Raw genomic sequence first — 19,754 nt, 5'->3', positions numbered from 1 at the left:
TCTCATTAGGAGCAGCTCATGCAATTCTAAAACTTAATTTGAAAATGAGAAAAAACCTGTGCTGGATGGATTCCCCATCTGTTGACAGATGAGCAGAAAAAGGCACGCGTGCAATGCGCAAAATTGTTGATTAAACAGTTTCCAAATTACAATGCACGGTCTTTCGCAAATGTCGTCACTGGTGACGAGACATGGGTTCACTTTTTTTGAGCCCAAACGAAAGATACAGAACAAAATATGGGCAACAAAGTCTGGCAAAAGACCATGCATTGCAAAGCGGACCATGAGTGTCAAGAAGGTAATGTATGCCATATTCTTCACAACTCATGTTCCTGCCATTCAGGTTGCTGTACCTAAAGGCAAATCCGTAAATGCAAAGTTTTACAAGACTAAAGTTCTTCGAAAACGGAAGAAATATTTCAAAAATCGAAGACCCGCAACTTGTTTGGCCAATGTCAGATTGCTACATGACAATGCGTCATCGCACAAGGCGTCTATTGTACAAGACTTTCTGAAGCAGGAAAAGGTTGTTGTGCTCCCTCACCCTCCTTATCCGCCTGACCTTGCCCCGTGTGACTTCTTTTTTGTTCCCAAGGCTCAAAAAAATACCTTCCAGGTCGAAAATTTGTGCAGCGCAAACATCTCGGTTCTGCAATATTCCAGTGTCTTCATAGTATACCTAGAAAAGACTATGAAAATGCCTTCAAGGATTGGATTAGAAGAATGAAACTTTGCTTATCTAATAAAATTTTCATTGAAATCTATCAAGGATACATTTTTATGTGCTTAGATGCATTCATATTTGAACAATCCTCGTAGAAACCTGTTTATTTGAGATAATATTTATGAAAATTGTAAATATTAGTAAAGAAAAAGCGTGACAGTTTCATCTCTTTGTTAGCAGCTTTGACATACATGTATATATATTGTTAATCGTCTATCAATTTATTATGTGATTCGCGTGCGCCTGACCATTTGTCTGTCTGTCCGTCATAAATCGAAAGTCAGATTTGTCCGTCACATTTAGTGCATGGAGCATAACTGGTTCAGTCGGTCAAAGGTTAAAGTCAAATGGAGGTTAAAGGTCAAATTTGTCTGTCATTTTTCGTGTACTGAGCATACTTTGATAACCATTCAAGGCATTAGATTTAAACGTTGTATATGACGTTGTGCGGAGCGTATAACAGACTAAATAGAGCTTGAAGGTCAAATTTGTCCGCCATTTTTCAGGTCCTAGTTATAACTTAATAGTCAATCAAGGTTTTGACTTCGGAATTCATATAGATATGTGGCGATGAAAAATGAACCGGCTCAGTAGGTCAAAGGTAAAGGTCACAAGAAGAGCTCAGTCGTCAAATATGTCGTCTGAAACAAAACGTAATAAACATTCAGAGTATTAACATCAACTTTACTTATTGGTAGAAGGGATTGAGGCGATATGCAGATCACCTAAAATGGTTCAGTAGGTCTACGGTCAAAGTCACAAATGGAGCACAAAAGTTAAATCTGTCCGTCATATTTTTTGTTTGGTGCATGACGTAATAACTATTAAATCATATTTCGTCTACGTTTAAAAGTCTGCATATAGTTAGGTAGGTGGTGATAAAACAGTGCTCAAAGCCAATGAACCGGATCAGAGGGTCGAAAGTAAATGTCACAAATGGAACCCTAAGGTAAACTCTGTACATCATATTTCGTGTCTGGAGCGTAAAATCTATTGACTTCTGTCATGGCATATGTAAGTGGCGATGAGATGATGTGTAGTGAACATTTATTTGGTATATTAGTTAAAAGTAGATGTCACAAATTTAGTTCAAAAGTCTGATCTTTGAAATAACATCATATATATCGCTATGAATAAATTAAATTTAGACCGACTTATATTTTTGTAACAATATATAATTTTATATTTCGACAAAATTATTCAATACCTTTATATAACAATAGCTAAATATAACCTTTCCCTTTGTGGGACGCCTGTTAGTTGTCCGATATCTGTAAAATTATTAAGTTATTACACTTAATATAATATATTGTTCATTCGACGACCATCTACAGCTAGCTGCATCAAAAATCTTTTAATGAAATAAAATATTTGTGAAATGTGGTAAAAATGCTTTATTGCGTCTTACATCATAAACCCATAAAATGTGTTTTTAATAATGTTCTAATTGCTTTGCTTCTATTTTTATATAAAAGCACCTGCGACTGAACCTAGCCTAAATAAGCCATCAAAAGTAAGACTAAATGAGAGACTTGAAATCAGTTGCAGTGGAGATATTGGTAGGGATCAAGACGGAAACGCGGCAACGAACATGTTTCTGGAGGTCAAATTTATGGTAATAATGCACGTCTTATAATACTTCATGTCAGTATCTTCTTGAGTTATCATTTGCTTTGAATGATGAAATCTGTGAGAAATGCATTAAAATGATTAATATATTCAGCTAAGATTCTGTAATTTTAATAGAAAAATATGGAAGCTCCATATGTCGTTCAATACACGACAAAAATGAAATTGTTGCAGGCTCACTTTGACTGAGCATATTCACGGACGGTGTGGAAATGCATGCTACAGTCAACGCCCTCCAGTCCCGGTTTCAGCATAACGAAACATTTGCTCCGTTTTATTGAGCCTGTTCATTGACGTTAAGTTACTTTCCTTGTGGAGATAAACTAATTATATGTTTCGTAAACATTTCTAAACAAGCCTGTAATCTTAAAACAAAAACAAACAAAAACAAAAAAAAAAAAACAGATTTGACCGCATTGTTTGCATTGATTTAAATCAAAGAAGTTAAAAATTATCTTTATTTTTGTAATTAATTTTGTAATTGATTTCAGAACGAGTCTGAGTTTTCTATTTACAACAAAAGTGTAGAACAAGATCCAGCGGTCCTAGAAAACTGTCGGTATACACAAACCGTTCGTTTGATCTTCTATCCTGATGTTCGCTGGAACAATTCTGAGGTCAGATGTGCTGCTCGTAACGAAACTAATGTGGTTCAGTCATCAACAAAACAAGCCATTAAACTTGATAGCCCCAGTAGGTGTATTTATATTAAAAACATTTTCTGTTTGCATAGGAAGTTATTATATATTGGACGGAGTCAGTATGCCAAGATGTAGAAGATAAATTAAATCAATTCAGGATTATAAATCATACTAGTTTATAATGATTCTGACAGAATAAAATGTTACTTTCAACAATTTCAGGTACGTATTTCGAAACTACAATCTTAACAGGAATCGTAGGTGAATCTGTGATACTAACTTGTATTGTGGACGGCGTGGACGGTCTTACCGGCATAACCATCACGAGAGGAACAGATAGAGATATTGTAGCATCATACCCAGGAGATTCAAACAGCGACAGTGTCACAGTTGTAACTGAAGAGAGTAATTTAAATGATTCTTCCGGAGTTCTGATGATCAATATGACAGTACAGTGTGGAGACGACGGCGACTATTTCTGCACATCAAAGGACTCGGGGAACCCTGCAGAAGACAATGCTGTTTTATCTGTACAGTGTAAGTTTAAAGGCGTATCATTCGTTTTAAAACAAGGTTGTCTCTATGCAATTTAGTGTTCTAAAATCCTTATTTTGTAAAACTGAAAATATAGTAGATTAGAAAATATCAAGTGTAAATTATAAAATTAAAAAAATTGGTAACATAAAATATAATTTATTACATCATTTAAAAAGAACGCCAGTACTGTTTATTCGACCACACGCCATTATTATGTCATCATATCAAATAAAATTGATACATACAATTAGCGCTTACCAGTGGTTCGATCTTTCTCACTTTATATGAATGTTCTACAGCTTTCTACCACACATCAAAAATGTTCAAGTTATGTTCGTGTGGTATGAATTCAGAATACATATACGTTCTATCATTGTTTGAATAATTTTTGTTATATAATTCCTCCTACCTAATTCTCAAAGTCGCTTTATTATCAACAATTGTGTCGGCGTGACGTTAAACTTTACCTATTTCTGAGCATTGCAAAACGTTACAAGGTATGTAGATAAATGATTTATTTTCTCATCGTATCACATCCATATTTATTTGGAACGTTTGATGATAATTCTAACACGAGCAACAAATAACCTATATACACAAAGAAGAAAATTAATCAACGGTTATTTTGCGATAACCCTGCGCGTGCAAAGTAGTGACGTCATCCTCTATTTATAGAATGATCCAGGTACGTAGCACGAAGTGTAGTTCATGTCGTTAAAAGTAGTTACCATTTTTTCTAACACCATTGATACTAGTACATTTGTATGTCGTGTTAGAATCGAAATAACAATTTCCAAAGTGTGATGTATCGTAGAATAAACCGAGTTCACAGTTCTTTTGCGAAACAATATATCACTCAGGCCTACGGCTTTCGTGATATATTCTTACGCATAAGAACCCAAAACACGGGCTATTCTACGATAAACTACGCTTGTGAACTTATTATTTCTTAAATATATTCGATATTTTATATAATATATAAGTACAACCTCTCCAAACCGGCCCTGTCTTAAGCAAATACCTCTCTATAACAACATCATCAAAATGTTCCTAAGCTGAAATATACTATCAAATTAACCTCTCCAGAGCAACAACCTCTACATAACAGTCAATATTTGTATCTCCCAAAGGGTGTTGCTTTACAGAGGTTGCACTGTAATTAAATGCATAGTACTCGCTACTAAACATTGTACATTAATGCATGAAATGTCCATTTCAGGGAAACCTCAGGCACCAGTACTAGATCCATCAAGTGACATGGTTGAAAACTCTGATCCCTGGGCTGGGTTAGGATTTGAAACTAGATGTACCGGGGAACTTGGCTCACAAAATGCATCTATATATTTGGAATCGAATGTAGACGGAAAATTTAAAGTTGAAGTAACGAGTTTGGTTTCTGCAAAATTTAATTTGGAGCAGTGTTCAAACATTGCCACGATAAAGTTTGACAACAAGTATACAACAGAATGGAATGGAACAATCATAAGATGTGTTATTAAAACAGAAGAGGAAAAGTTAATGGATGCCGAATACGTTACAGTTGTTCCAGGTATAATTTGAAACTGCAAAACTGCCTCGGTGTAATTCAAAGCTTAGCTTTATCTTAGAAACTGTTTTAAGGTTGTATTGATAGCGTAGTTAGAAGTGTAATCGCAATTTAATCTTACTAAGTGTTGTCGACTTGTCGTTGCAGATTCGACCTTGCTAATACCCCCCCCCTCTCTCTCTCTCTCTCTCTCTCTCTCTCTCTCTCTCTCTCTCTCTCTCTCTCTCTCTCTGTTTGTCAGATAATCCTTAAAAAGGTGCTTTCTAAGAATCACGGTTAACCTTACTTCACATAACTTATGCGCGACAGTGAATGTGCTGTTTCTGATGTGGTGATGACCTATGATATCCATGCTGCATGTATTACACACTCTTGTGCCCAGACAGCCTACAGAACATCAAATAAGAAAACTGTGGTACCACTTAAAAGAGGTGGATTCTAATCGACATTTTTCTGATGTGATCATGTAAAAGTGACCCTTTTACCCAGATGTTATGAGAACGTTATACAAAATTAACTCTTTTCAATGTTGAGAATAGACATAGATTAAGTAATGTCCTGATATACAGTTGAAGCATACAGTTATAATGTAGTTACTGTTGAGAGACAAATGAACTCACTAATTTATTTTCATTATGTATAAGAAATAGTACATATATGCAAAATGACTTGGCCTTTTGTTGAATAACTACCAGTTTTTTTTTGTTTACGTTCAGAAACATTTTGTGAAGGTCATGCACAGGATGCTAAAGTTGTTCATCCATTTGATTGTCGAGCTTTATTGACATGTGGAGGAAGCAGAATTACTGCATACAGGCAAGCGGAATGTGAAGTAGAAGAGTGTTACGATTCAAATACATTAAAATGCGTTCCTTGTGAAGATGTCGGCAAGTGTAAGTATTCAGCGGTCATTCATTTCCTACTCAGCGAGCAGATGACATCGTTCTGGTATAAAGTAAATATTACTCGTTACACATACGTTTTCCAGCTGCTGGAATCTTATATTCATACTTTTGGATGTCTAGATAATTATGAAGTTTAGAAAATTGTTTTTTTTTTGTATAATTTTTTATAAAATGAATAATATTCTAAAATGCCATTGAGCCTTAATTTGGGTAATTTGAAAGATTGTTGTGTTTCAGGTCGAGTTGATCCTTTAGAGGATGATGATACTACAACAAGTAAGACTTTCGTATTTGTAGAATATACATATAACGCGAAACATCATTTTCTCTACGGGAATACTTATCTGCATAAAACAATTTCAAAACAAAAATATGAAACAGCAAGAGCTCTCACTATTGGTGACAAACGTCCCCGAAATATGTCCATGGGTGCTATAAGTTGTCTGTGCAAAAACACATCATTTCGTGACCTTGACCCTAGAGACCCGGGTCATAAGCGTAACACGCCTTCTCAATATGGTTAACATTTGTATCAAATTATTTTCAAATCCCTTGATAAATAGCAGAGTTATTGACCTGACAAGAAACACATTTGACTTCTAAGTGTGACCTTGACCTTGGAGCTAGGTGTCTGTGTCTTGCGCATAACACGTCATCTCAATATAGGGAACATTTATGCCAAATAATTGTAAAATCCCTTCCTTCATCAGTGGCAGAGTTACGGACCGAACAAGAAACAGACCATGTTAACCTTTAACCTCTAAGTGTGACCTTGACCTTAGAGCTGGGGGTTCTAGATCTTACGCTTGACACGTTGTCTCATTGTGGGAACATTTATGCCAAGTAATTCCAAATCTCTTCATCAAGGCAGAATTATGGAACGGACACGAAACAGACCCTGTTAACATTTGACTTCTAAGCGTGACCTTTATCTTGAAGCTAGGGGGTTGGGTCTTGCGCATTGCACGTCGTCTCATTATGTTAAACATTTATGCCAAGTTATTGGAAAATCCCTTCATGGATGGCAGAGTTATTGACCAGACACGAAACTGACTCTGTTATGTTTTGACCTCAAAGTGTGACGTTGACCTTTGAGTTAGGGGTCTCGGTCGTACGCATGATATGTTGTCTCATTATGGTAAACATTAATGCCAAGTTATTTTAAAATCCCTGTATGGATGGCATAGTTACAGCTCGGACAAGAATTTAAACGGACGGACACACGCACGGACACACATGGACCGACGAACAGTGCGATTTTAATATGCCCACCTTCGGGGGCATAAAAAGCAGTTTCTTTAGTATTTTGTGCAAAATTTAGATATTATCTAAATGTTTTATCAAGTTTCGTTAACATTCTAATTCCTTTATAAGGAAAATAGAATACTAGTTTTTGCTAGCCAGTTGCATAAGCTTGTTTCGTATAACGATTAGTACAAACCTGTTTGACCTCAAATTACGATTAGTACAAAGCGTTTTACGACTTATACAATACAGTTTGACAAGCAGAGGATAATTTTTGCAGATTATTGTTGTAACGAGCAAACGAGGCAATCTTTGATCAAAACTCCATACAATTTAATATTTTTTTTCAGACCTAAAATTAATGAGTGGCCTTAATTATTCTCTCCGTCATTAGTTGATTTATGGTCGGTACTCAGGATGATTATATCACATTTTCCAAAATGATAAACTTTTCTATCAAATACAATTTCAGGGGCTGTATGTAAGGGTTATGGTTAGGAGACATTACTTCAATTTAATTCAATTTAATTATTTGTAAGTGTCACAATTCGGAGCTTAAATCTTCTTTCAGGACCACAGTTAGTTGTTTGAAATTTAATAATGGGTTTTGCAGGTGTGAGAATTTGATATGGATTTGACGCTTAAAGTTTCTTAAGTATTATTTTTTGAAATCATTTACCCATACCGAATATGAGTCTTAATTTACGTAATGTAGTAACAATCAGTGAATTTTTTTTGTCAAATTCGGCATTATGGCTTGTTGTTACCATCAGATTTGTTTAAGTCGCGTCTTGATTTTATTTTTTTCTTATATACACTACTGATATTTTTTCTTCTAGCTCCAGCTCCAGGTACTCCTTGTAAGTAATTGTTTTATATTGTTATTTGCTCGTTGAATCACCCTTATTAAACTATAGTATGTGACTGAATGTCTGGTAAATTGAACACTTTAATGACTGTTAAACTTTTAAAATTGTCAATTTCCACTACCTGGATTGGGATGTTCCTCGAATGACGTCATACGGTGTGAATATTTCACAACTTAAAACAATAACAAATAATTAAGGCCCGTATTCCTTGACAACTACCGGCTGGAATTCATCGAAACTTCATAGAAGGCTTCAGTCCCAAAAGGAAATGATCCGCATATTGTCTTCTTGTTCCTGTGGGATGATTTTTAAATGAGTTATTGCCCCTTAATTATTCAACATAAATACGTTATATGTGTCCAGTCAGTGAATTTCACTTTTGTATTTTAAACATGCAATAGTCATATTTCGAGGAACATCCAAAGGTTTTACCGATATTGACTTTTTGCCATGGACAAGGTGAGGTCATTAGAGTCTGATAGTCAAATATAGGATTGCACGATTTGACATGTAGTGTTACGACTTCACATGTAGTTAAATAGCAACTACAACAGAAAGATTTAATTCGACGAAGCAACACTTTTTAGTTCCTTTTAAGTATGTTTTTAGAATAGTTTAAATAAATCATGAATTTATTTCCTGGAGAAAAAAAACCCCCACAAAAATATCCCTTTAAAATAAGAAAAATACGTGTTATCAAGAATTTAAAAAATAATAAAACGTAAACAAAAACTAGAAAACACATGTTTTTAACAATTACGTGTAATGGAAAATAGTGACCGATATTTAATATCATTTACTTGAAACGTACGCTATAAAGCTTGCAGGGATAAATGTCGTTTTTAACAACTGCAGACTTCGAAATTTAGACGATGCTTAAAAATTAAGTGGAAACATACGAAAATGAAGAGAAATCGAATGGAATTTCCAAGCAGAACTTCTCTTCATATGAAATGTTGTTTCAACTTCGAAATTATTATTGTCTGCAGAGAATCTTGCGATTTTTATAATAAGTGGTGTTAATGACATTTCTCGTTATTAGTATCTGCTTATATAAAGTACATATAAAATGGAAATTAATAATTGTGTGCAAACGATACTATATCCATCAGAATGGGTTATCGTCATTACTACAAATGAAAACATCTTTTGAATTAGTAACTAATTGACATTCTTATCTTTGATTACTGGCATAGCTACTTTGTTGTCAATTGCACGTTTTCCAAGATTTCAATTGTTTCTTCACAAACAGATATGTCCTGCTCGGACGCAGTTGGCTGGATGAGCAGTGAAGTGTCTATAAATTGCACACTGCATAACATTACCGTAGAATCATTAGCTGATGCTATAGTATTCGTTTCAAATTCATCTGGACAAATATTTGATGCAACAGTGTTATCTCCATCAACGTCAACTAATGACCGGGCTTCGTACATTTTGCAAGATGCAATAGCCATTATAATTGAAGCAGCACAAATAAAGATACAGTTCCTCCCTGTAGTGTGCAGTCACGACGGAGACTATACGGTGGTGTATAATGGCACCTCTTTGGTACAATCTACTGGGACATTAAGTGTACAGAGTGAGTATAGTTAATAGATTGAATATAATATTACAAAGCTAAGTGAGCAAGAAGTAATGGCATGTGGAAATCTTTTGTAGTTTACCATGACCGATTCTCTAGCCGTGTTCTACAACATTGCAACAAAGATGCTTTTCCATACATTAGATATTTACAATTATCGAGGATGAAAGACATATTTCCCTGTAATGTACATTACTTCCATTTTATTTTTGTTTATAAAACGCTTCAAAAGGTAAATATTCTATTTTTGAATATCAGAATGTACAAAACAATCCCTTTAATACAACCATCAAATAATGAACATTTAAACGAAATTTTGTTTTAGTAGAGCGTAACCAAAGTTATCCAGCATTTACCCAGTATTTAATTAACGGAAATAAGACGATTCAGTGCACACTGTTATTTCAAACAAATATTACAAGTTTCACTGAATTCGATTTACCAGCATTAATGCACCTATTCGATATGTATTGCTAGTACATAAACAAAACTCAAACAGTACTCGAATCGAATTCTTTTCCTTATATGTTATTGTTTTTGTCGAACTAAATATTAATCACTACATGTATCATAGAAATACATTTAAAGGCACTGGCCTCCAGATCGTTCGACAACAACAGCAATTTTATCTGGAAATTAATGCTATATTTCTTAAGAATTTGTAGTCCTGTTTGGCGCCATATAACCTATACTTTGTTGGTGCGCCGTAAAACCCAAATAAAATAAAAAAAATATTACTGACAGACTATGTTACGGAAACACAGGAGAATTAGTTGTTTTTACTACTTTTTACAATAAAAATCGAAAAGCGTTTGTAACGCTTTACTCGATTTAAACTGCCTCGATTATAAATATCTATATTCTGCGTACCTTGAACACTAAATCCGCCGTAGCGCTATTGGTAACGACGACAGCGGAAAACTTCTTTTTTATTTTATCTTGATTTGGCATTTATAAAATATTTTAAAAACAAAAACTCATATTCTAATGTCCATAATATGACCAAACATACAATTTAATCATACACTTAAATTGTACTATAGGTCTCCCAACAAATCCCTATTTATCAAAGACACCAGAAAGGTTCTACCTTGGATCAGAAATGGCAGTTTCCTGCTCGGGGGCAATTGGCAATCCAAAAGGGCAATTGACACTTAAAACAAGAGCATCATCCAACGACACATTTTCACTTGTGGCCGAAGCAGATCTTTCAGGACAAGACAACTTTGATGACGGCAACTGTACCTACCTTGGAAGTATAGCGTATACCTTCTACGTCACGAGTGACATAGATGGTCATGAATTCATTTGTGAGACATCTGACAGCTATGAACGGATATATGCATCCGATGTAGAAACTATAAATGTTGATGAAGCAGGTAAAATTGTTCTAAAAACACTGTGAATGTGTAGTACAAAGCGGATTTTAATGAATAGAAAGATGTTCTCAATTTTTTCTTGAGATAAGATTACTACTACAACTTTAAGTTAATTATTGAAGACGGTAACTGAGGACAGTTTTGACCTTCAATTACAGTAATTGAGGACGACTCTTACGACATTTTATTTATAGGAACATGGCTGTTCCTTTGGTAGTAATGGATATTGATCTTTTTTTTACATAAAACTGGCTGTTTGAAAAATAACTAGGTCACATCATTAAGTCATTAAACATGGACTTATTTTTTCTTGTTTTGTAGTTTGTAAGATTGACTTCTGTAACAGAGATTTGAAATCATGGCTTTTAAATATATTTTCAGCTATTTATTTTACTGTTGAAGAAGATTCAGCAGAGATTAACACTAGCAAAAATATTCGATGTATTCTTACCGGGGAAAAGGGTTCGTCGGGAGCAGTTATTTCATGGTCTTTTTCCAAAGACAGCCCTGTAGTGGAGATATGCCGTTCAGATAGTTCTAATGCTGCTACCTGTTCAGTGGATGGCATAAGTATTTTAGCATCAGATGAAGATACCAACAAGACAATAGAACTCACTATACAATCGGTATCCTGCAACAACAGTGGTATATATTATTGCGAACCAGCTGATGACGGTTCTATAAAGAGTAGAATGAAATTAGATGTAACGCGTAAGTTATTGTTTGATTCACATATAACGTCGTATTTCGTAGGTTTCTATACTTGATGATAACGCCTACATTACGCATGGTTATCAAAAGCTTATAGTTTCGTTATATCTTAGAATAATGATCCATATTGTTACAATCTGAAAAGAGGTGCACTATCTTCACGTGAATAACATATAGAGCCATAAACTCGAGCAAAGATCTATAGCCATAAAGAAGCAAAGTTTTATAGTCTTAAAACTTTCAAAATTCAAAAAAATTTTTTTGCCATTACTTAAGAAACTTAAGGTGATATAGTAGTCTGCTCTTATGAATAAGCGAATAAATCCAGAGTATATATTATTGAACATACAATTACGAATGCTTATAGTCCTAGAGTTAATCAGATATTCTTGTCCAACAACGTCATAACAACGTTATACTTTTGAATATATCGTGTTTTTGTATATTTCATAAATTTCTGTACTATTACAGGTGAACCCAGTGCGCCTGCTTTTGAGATGCAAAGTATCGTTATAGATAGCATTCAAACTGATAAATATATGATTTGCTCAGGACACGTCGGTTACCCTGTTGAAAACCGGACATTAAAAATACAGACCAGATCCGCCGGATCCAACGACTTTGAAGATTTTGATATAAATTCTTTTGAGACGGAAGAAAGTACTTGCACAGAACCAGCAGAATTGAGAAAGATAGAACTTTCTTTCGATCTACAGTCATATAACAATACAGAGTTTAGATGTGGGTTGTTTGAAAATAATGACCCTACGCCTATACTTGTCTCCAACAACAAAACCCTACTAGTTTTAGAATGTAAGAAAACTCGTGCTTAATTCGTGCGTTGTAGTTTTAAAGGAAACTTAAATTTAAATATTAAAATGTAAAACCATCGGTATTATTTTGTAGGAGAGTATAGAAGAGTATTATGAAACAGCTATATAACGTGTTTTTTGATAAGTTTAGATACCCGGTAACTGACAAACTGATAATATTTAATCTCAGGTTTCGAAGAGAGCGACGCAGAACTATGAAAGGGAAAATCACTTAATGGATATGCTATGGTTGTTTGTTTTCAAATAACATGTGGAATTTACTTAAGATAATGAATTGTTGTTGTTTTTTTTATTTCAAAATAGCTCTATAAGTAGTTTTCCCATTTTTATTTAAGGCATACACGTTCTTTACTGATTTCAATTTATTAAGAAAACAAAAACTATGAACTGTTTTGTTATGTGATATTAAAATGTAAGTTTTCTAACGAGTTCTAACATCCGTTAAATGGACCATGATCTTTTACATATTTTTGAATTCATTTTGTAATGATAAAGAGATCGAAATATCATATCTTATTTCAGATCCTTGCTTAGAGGGCAACACGACTACTTTCTACTACAAAAATACATTTGACTGTCACGGATACATACTGTGTTATTCTAACGGTGTAGCACTAGGTCATTGCTCGGCTGGAACATGTACAAACATTACTACAATACCCAGCACAGCTCCATTTTGTAACTTTTGCGATGACACTTGCAACTTCACATGAACATAAGTATGTGTTATGTCGGAGGTATCGAGTTAATATTAAAGACTTGATGAACCACCTGATGAACCAACTATTTATTCATCTGTTTATATTAATGTTGTCCTTATGCATTGCTGTGATGACAGAAAAGGTAAAGAAACAAGTGAACTTAAACAATTTCAACAATTTCATTTTCTTGGCAAACAAAAGAGATATTATAATGTCGTGTTTTTTCACTTTACCAGATTACGCAGAATTCCATGTCACTTTTTTATGGCTACTTGTAACCGTTTGCTTGAGTATGATACTCTGTTGTTCCAAAATGTTGATGTAGGTATAAGGATATTATAACTAATTCAAATGTATGTATTTTATGTACGTGTCTGTGTGTATTTGTTGTATGAAGTCAGACTCATTCCATATATTTGCTTTTGTAATATATGTTTAATTTCACAAACGACGTAGTGCGAGTGAACCAAAATGGCACAAATGTATTGTAAGATATGCAAAAGCATTCAGGTGAAATTGAAATATTTTCTGATATCTCCCGATTCTCTAAAAACAACTAATTTCCATGAACTATTCTTCAATGGGTATTATTCTGTCACTAAATGTAATTTCTCGGTTTATGGACAACAGTTTCAACCATAAAAAGAACTGATTTCAATTAGAGGCCGAGCTTTTACAACTCAGTATAAAGTAAAAACACAGAATGATGTAAATAGAGACACTCATTTCTCTGTGAATGTATGCAGTAAAATATCACGAAAACCCAATGACATATTACTAGCTACGCGTCTTTCACGTTAATGTAAGCCCCGGGAATTTACTTTATATTTACTCCTCTATTTTAAACAATCTGTTAGCGCAGTTAACCTGAATATTTGTGCCAGCCACTTAAAAGAAATCCTGCTGTATTAATGTAGAAGAAACGAAAATATAACAGTTATACTACTTTTACAGCTTTTTTCCTTTTAAGGTAGTTCTGACGTTTTGATCGAAACTGTTTCTGCAATGTAGAATTTGATTAAACTCCGATTTTCCAAAACTTCAGAATATACCTAGAAAATTCAGCAAATGAAAAAGATTGGTCGTGTGTTTGATTTTTTGCTAGACTTATTTGAAAAATAGAGACCTCACGCAATACTTCCTAACGGGAGTCTAAGGGAAAATCATAACATTCATAATATTTTCGTGTATAGAAATTTTTCTACAATGTAGATTTTGATGAAACTTCTCACAACTTTAAATAAAGACAATACCTATGATTTGATGAAATAAAATGTATAGGTCCATGTGCTTATTTTTGAGATATTTGACCATGATTAAAGTAAACCGAACATTTCACGCTAATGTTAAGACATTAGAGAGTTTGAGATTTCAACCTTCGCCTTCCCCTTCAAAGTCTCTCATATATATTTGGGGTAAAACGTCCGCGATATGCGTGTATTTTATTTATATCAGACGTTGCTACTAAAGTTTTCCATGTAATATCAAGTAAGCCTAAGACTTCTCTTTATCACTTTGTGAAATAAAAAGCTTAGTTTCAGGATTTCTGCTTATTAAGTTATTCGATTATCCCATTGTATAATTAGACTGAATTTGATGCGAAGCACTATCAATAAGTGTGAGAATGATGAAGTTTTGTATGGCTAATGATTTTAACTAAATACATTGAACTGAACTTGGAAGTATAAAGTTATCAACTGATTTTGAGAATCTTTGAAATATTGTTCAAACTTTAACTTCTACGGCATATTTGTGTCCCCAGGCGGTATCAATTATACCAGATGGGCCTTTTTGTCGTATGAAGTGAAGTTTTAAACGTCCGAAGATGTGATATCGCGAAAGTCAAAAATTCAGTTTTTTTACATCTACTCTGTCCACATACTCGTCATCAAAGACTGAAATCTGGATGGAGGCACATGTCATGACAGTCATTTTACTTAAAAAATGAATAATAACGCGCGATTATCATTTGGTGGAACATTTTATTTTCACTTCCAAATAAAATCAATCCGTTGTGTCGGCCACTTAATACGACAATTGCGTTTTAATTATAAACATAAAATGTAACGGAAAATTCTTCTGAAGTATCAGACAATTTCAGATCTATGATATCATGATGCGAGAAGTTTCCTGTTAGCCGTATGGGATAACTCCATTCTTTACATGCATGGACCCAGAGCCTGGCAAAAACATCGGTCTTGGAACTCGGTGTGACCCCCCCCCCCACCCCACACCTGAAATGGGTGACCCCCTCTTTAAAGTTGATGTCCCTCTAACCAAAATTCCTGAATCTGCACATGCTTTACTTATGAAATAATATATTCAAACAAGTACGTGTATATGCCCACATGTTATTTTGTGCGACAATTTTCGTCTCCACCTAACATTTCTTGACTGTTTCGTTAGACAACTGGTGACTTGGCATGATTATATTGTGCTGTCTGAGAGTTTGGCATTACACAGAGTCATACAGAGTGTCACGATGCCAAAACGTATGATATCACGGGAGTATCTTACATTTGTTTCAAATTGCTTGTTAAATGTATTCATAAATTGTGTATATTGGCTCATGTTATCAACATAACTTTTAAAAGGTTAGATTTTCATCAGGTACATTGTTTATGAGAGTCTACAAGTAAAACGCGTCTTTTAAGGCATTGGATGTACAAAGTACCAATTCAAAGTAAAATAAAAAACTTTAAGAAAAACTCTATGAACTACTAGTCAACAGTATGACGGATGAATCTGTCCTTTCTATTTTATGGTCATGCTTTTTGTGTTTGCTTTATCGTATATATTTAACTTAACTTCAAAGTATATCGAGAAATGCATTTGTAATAGTTGGTGTCTCATGTTTTTGTTTAAACAAATATTAACTGTATTATCTTTGAAGAACATCATCAACAATAGAATACGTTGATATGATCATCATTTTTGTTTCCTCTCATGTATGATTTACAATCATGCATTGTATACTGACATCATTTTATATAAAACCTAAATGTTCGGAACAACACCAACGAGTTTTTACATTGTTCACATTGTTTCGTTTTTTTTATATCGTAATCGCACTAGTATCCATGTAATGATTATATTAACTGAAATGTTTTTATTTGATTTTCTTTTTTAAAACCTCTTGTAAAAGTCGTGCCCTTTCGGACAATTGATATCAAAATGTACGAACAAAAAAAAAACCGATCATAATTACGGATAAATTGAATGGGCGGATTAAAAGCAGTAAGGTTCATTCTAAAGTTTGAAATCTCAAGGAATTTTAATCGAACTTCAACTTCATACGTTAACTTCGCAAGAGACGTTGAAGGGGAATGCGAAGGTTGAAATCTCAAACTCTCTAGTATTTTGAATTATTTAACGTGTGCTATGTTTAATATCAGATTTCGACTGAAGAAATATAGCAACAGAGCCACTGTAATAAATTTACTCACAGGTTACGATTAATCCATAAAATGATTTTCATTTCCATACGCTGAATCCAGTCTTTATTCTACATTTTCCGGAAAAAATGACGTTACGCCATCACTTCCGGTTTATCAAACGTGCAGAACTACCTTAATATAGCGACAATCTTTAAAAGAATAATAAGAAAACTTCAAAAAAGATAATCAATATTATGGTCATTCTAAATAGAAAGTACTTTACTTGTTGTTGGATTCTACATCATTGTAACTCTTTTCACTGTATTGTATGAAAAGTATTTTACCTGTATTCAGTGTATTGTATGACAGTTCATATAAGGTCTGTAATGTTGGCAATATTTGACATGTCGTTCTATTTAGTAATTTATCATGGATTTTTATTTCTTTATTTAATTTGAAGCTTATAATTATAATTTTTGTATTTCATTTTAAGAATGTATTATTTCATCAGTGTGATATATATAATATCTTTAATACATTTCTAATCAACCGCTTACTTACATGCTGAATCTGAATATTTTTTAACTAAATTATACTGGAATAGGAGAGATCGCCGTGACGTCACGCATAAACATCTGAGCAAAATACGGAATCCTGTTCGTGCCACTTAAATTGTCGCCTCGCCATCACGCGACAACGCGATAATTCGCGTTGTCGCCCTGTCCAAATACATATGTACATGCGACATTTAACAATCCTCGCGAGGTTAAGAGGGCGATAATTATCGTCTTAATTGTCGCATGTCTTACTTAATTCTCGCGTCGTGAAATTGAAATCCAATAGACATAGTTGCGATAATTAGTAAAACCTCGCATTGTCGCATTGTCGCCCGGTGTAGTGGATAATTTCTTACTACATCACCGTGGTATTGATAAATAGTACCCAGAAAAAATTACATCGATCAATTTGTCCGGAAATTTAATCCCAAGCGACAGTGCGACAATATGACAATGCGAGGTGTTACATTTATTCATAAATGAATAAACGGTTTAAATGACATATAATTTTAAAAGCGGCGTTGTGATGTTCAAAACTTGTAGAAAAACATTGTAAGTTAATTGTTCATAATAAATCCATTATATTTCGAAACAATAATTAAAATTAATTAATAAATTGCTTGTTTTATAAACTTTCCATTGATCAAAAAATTATTGAAATAATTTGTGTTTTAAGAAAGTTCAGGCCGTTTGAAAAACATCACTGTTCACAAAAAACATGGATGTTCCGTTCAATGTCTAATCAGTTCTAAAAGTAGAAAATACAACGGATTTGTGTACAAATACGATCTCTCCTTTACAAGGGTATTTTGATTATTATTTTTTTTATCTCCCTACGAATGAAACAAAATTCTTATGTGTGATTATAAAATACAATCGCTATTAACAAGTACAGTGATAACATGTGATGTGTTTTTTTTTTCTGTGGTGTAATCTTGTTTCAATTATTTGAATAAATAAATAGAACCAGCTTGCTTGCGAAGGTCAGTGGGTCTACCAAGGTACCGGCTTGTGATGAAATAATGCCCGCAGGGGCACCTGGTTTCTTCCTCCACAAAGAAAATTTGAAAAGTCGCCATATGACCTATAATTGTGTCGGTGTGATATTAAACTAAACAAAAAAATAAACAAAAAATAGTTTTTATCTGAAAAAAAATCTATTTTACATAAAGGGTAATACTTTCTTCAGACAGACTATAGAATGAATCAAATTATATGTAATTTGTTTCTACAGGTTTCGGCAAATCTAGTTTAATCTATAAGATATTAACATCCTTAAATTATTTGTATTATAGTTATCTTTTGGCGTTAAATTTTCATTCAAATGTTTAACAGCTTGAAAGGGGAGCGGTGGTCCAGTAGTTTAGGTGTTGGCCGCTCGACATGAAACCTGTGTGTTCTAGACCCACTAAATCACGAATGCACCATATAATCAATACTGTTTTCTTTTCTTGAAAGCAGACTCGATACTGATTCAATTATGCTTGAAGATTTTATCACAAACTAGCTAAAACAAATATAAAAGCCCGCTTTAAATAATATTTTATATATAAATTGTGGATTCTTAAGTTTTGAGATATTCGCTAACAATTTCTTCAGTTTGAAAAATCGAGCAAAAATCCAAAGTTTTGCGCAAATAGTTTTGTTTATGAACAACCTGTAAAAACTTTTATCATCTGGTTTAACAGATGTGTCCTTTCGGAACACCTGTGTAAAGTTTCCGGGTTTCACGTTATTCCTGAAAAAGTATATTAGCCGTTAAAAAGGCATGGTCGAAAGTCTTTTCCAGTGTGTATTCTATTGTTCAAAATACGACCAAACTTAAATACGAAAGATAAATATTTTTAGCCAAAATCTAGAGGTCAGTGCCTTTAAGAAGAAAAAGGTCAATATTCAAGTCCTCTTACGTGTCAAAAAAGCTTTCTTCATCATCATTAACTCAGTTGTTTTCATCATTTTCACAATTATTTTCATCCCTTTACGAGACCATTAGCTCATCGACTTGTGATTTATGCCGACAAAGGGCTTCATGTAAGATTCGGTTAACGGATAACTTTGACGCTTCCTGGATACGTTCGGGAGTCCGAAGGATCGAGTCGTACAGAGGATTAAAGTCCATTTTCTGTAGTTGTATCAGCACCTCGGTAAAAAGCTGTCTAGAAGATTTTCAGAAACAGAAAAATAACATCAGAAAAATACATGTGCAGAGAGAGAGAGAGAGAGAGAGAGATAACATAACTATGCATATCAAACTTGTTACAGGCTACTGTTTATTGAAAACTGATCATCGTGAAAGAAATTGGATATGTGGCGGACTGGAAATACTTCAGTAAGGATGCTAAAATACAGGTTATCTTTGAACAATACGTTTGGAAATGATGTTAAACTGAACAGGTAATTATAGCCCCGGATAACCAGTGCCCTAGATACACAGACCTGTGTTTGTAAGTTTGTTGCATAGCAACATCGGTATGGTATAAAATGTAGTTTCAGTTTGGTATGTAATTAAAACGTT

General features: G+C 33.9%; 1 protein-coding gene across 2 annotated transcripts in view; it reads left to right on the top strand.

The window, feature by feature from the left end:
• The window catches only part of LOC123554697 (uncharacterized), a 43,527-nt gene extending 25,385 nt beyond the window's left edge, over positions 1-18,142 (top strand). For both annotated transcript variants that reach the window (XM_053547806.1, XM_053547805.1), the window contains 12 exons: positions 2,200-2,339; positions 2,845-3,046; positions 3,217-3,531; positions 4,751-5,080; positions 5,794-5,970; positions 6,220-6,258; positions 8,067-8,087; positions 9,349-9,678; positions 10,725-11,060; positions 11,442-11,771; positions 12,243-12,584; positions 13,127-18,142. In XM_053547806.1, coding sequence (XP_053403781.1) covers positions 2,200-2,339; positions 2,845-3,046; positions 3,217-3,531; positions 4,751-5,080; positions 5,794-5,970; positions 6,220-6,258; positions 8,067-8,087; positions 9,349-9,678; positions 10,725-11,060; positions 11,442-11,771; positions 12,243-12,584; positions 13,127-13,317 — 2,753 coding nt within the window. In that variant the 3' untranslated portion in view covers positions 13,318-18,142. The remainder of the gene's footprint in view (positions 1-2,199; positions 2,340-2,844; positions 3,047-3,216; positions 3,532-4,750; positions 5,081-5,793; positions 5,971-6,219; positions 6,259-8,066; positions 8,088-9,348; positions 9,679-10,724; positions 11,061-11,441; positions 11,772-12,242; positions 12,585-13,126) is intronic.
• The last annotated feature ends 1,612 nt before the right edge of the window (positions 18,143-19,754 follow it).

This window comes from Mercenaria mercenaria, chromosome 7, assembly GCF_021730395.1.
Source record: "Mercenaria mercenaria strain notata chromosome 7, MADL_Memer_1, whole genome shotgun sequence".
Lineage (NCBI taxonomy): Eukaryota > Metazoa > Mollusca > Bivalvia > Venerida > Veneridae > Mercenaria > Mercenaria mercenaria.
This window is presented reverse-complemented; position numbering and strand designations above follow the sequence as displayed.